General features: G+C 48.5%; 1 protein-coding gene across 1 annotated transcript; it reads left to right on the top strand.

Moving 5' to 3' along the window:
* Positions 1-292: 292 nt before the first annotated feature.
* On the top strand, positions 293-895 carry FOIG_16895 (uncharacterized protein; the record flags this gene model as incomplete). The annotated part of the gene is made up of 1 exon (XM_031218375.1): positions 293-895. A coding segment is annotated over one exon (603 nt), but the record flags the coding sequence as incomplete, so codon positions are not given.
* Positions 896-1019: the final 124 nt, after the last annotated feature.

Here is a 1019-nt window from a genome sequence, read left to right as displayed (position 1 = left end):
CAAGAGGTTGCTAAGTCGGCATCTAATCTTATTGTATCCCTGCTCACAGCTGCTGTCAGAGCACCTATCCAACATATTGTTGCCGCTGTCGCTTCCCGTCAACCAAAACGGTCGCTTACGGTCACGATAACTTTAACGCTTTTGTATTCGCCTAAGATACATTGTGGTCCGGGCCCGGCGTCAATAATCCTTCATTAGATCTCCGCCAAAAGGGTCCAAAACCGGCCCAGGCGCGGTGCAGATTGGGCGTTTCTGAGGGCGTGTAAAGCTATACCGGCTGACTGACTTGTAGGTCATAAATAGCTTAAGGGTCAGATTGCAAACTGCGTTTAACTTAATCCTTCTCGTTACTTTACACGGCCCGTTCTATCACTTTTCTATGCCCCTACTCTTCGCGGATAATATGCATTCCAGGAAAAGACTCTGCGCGCCTATCTACTTTGAACCTCAAACGATAAAGGATTCAGCTTTGAAAAAGCTTGATGCACTGCAGAGTCTCGAACGGAGTCAAGAATGGGTTGATGATTCTACAATATTCTTGAACGAGGATGGCTCTTTCTCACATGAAGTGATTGCAGAAGGATCCTTTAAAGCGCGTACGCAGAAAGTTTCTCTATTCATGGCCAAACTCTTTTCCTCGCCAGGATCTGAAGACTCAAAAGAAGAACTGAGACTGCGTAGGGCTCGACGTCGACTGCTGGTCTCACTTCTTGCGCATGCGTGGCTCTGGGGAAGGCCCAGAGTGTTAGACAATCGCGGCAATCCGGTCCCTTTCGATGGAAGGACAGTATTAGACCCCCAGGCTATCATGAATTTCCTTGCTGATGTTCGGGCTCGCAAGGCGAGTTGTACCTACGAAGAAATACGAAAGTTTCTGAAGGCGGATGTACAAGAGGTAGCTTTGCGCGAGGATACATCTAAGTGGAATATAACAGGCGTTATCGCATGTCTGAGGTGGGACAAATCCCATAACCTACGTGATGGGGGCCCATGGTGCTCTTGTCGGCTCGAGAAGAAGG

Source organism: Fusarium odoratissimum (genome assembly GCF_000260195.1).
Source record: "Fusarium odoratissimum NRRL 54006 unplaced genomic scaffold supercont1.294, whole genome shotgun sequence".
Lineage (NCBI taxonomy): Eukaryota > Fungi > Ascomycota > Sordariomycetes > Hypocreales > Nectriaceae > Fusarium > Fusarium odoratissimum.
This window is presented reverse-complemented; position numbering and strand designations above follow the sequence as displayed.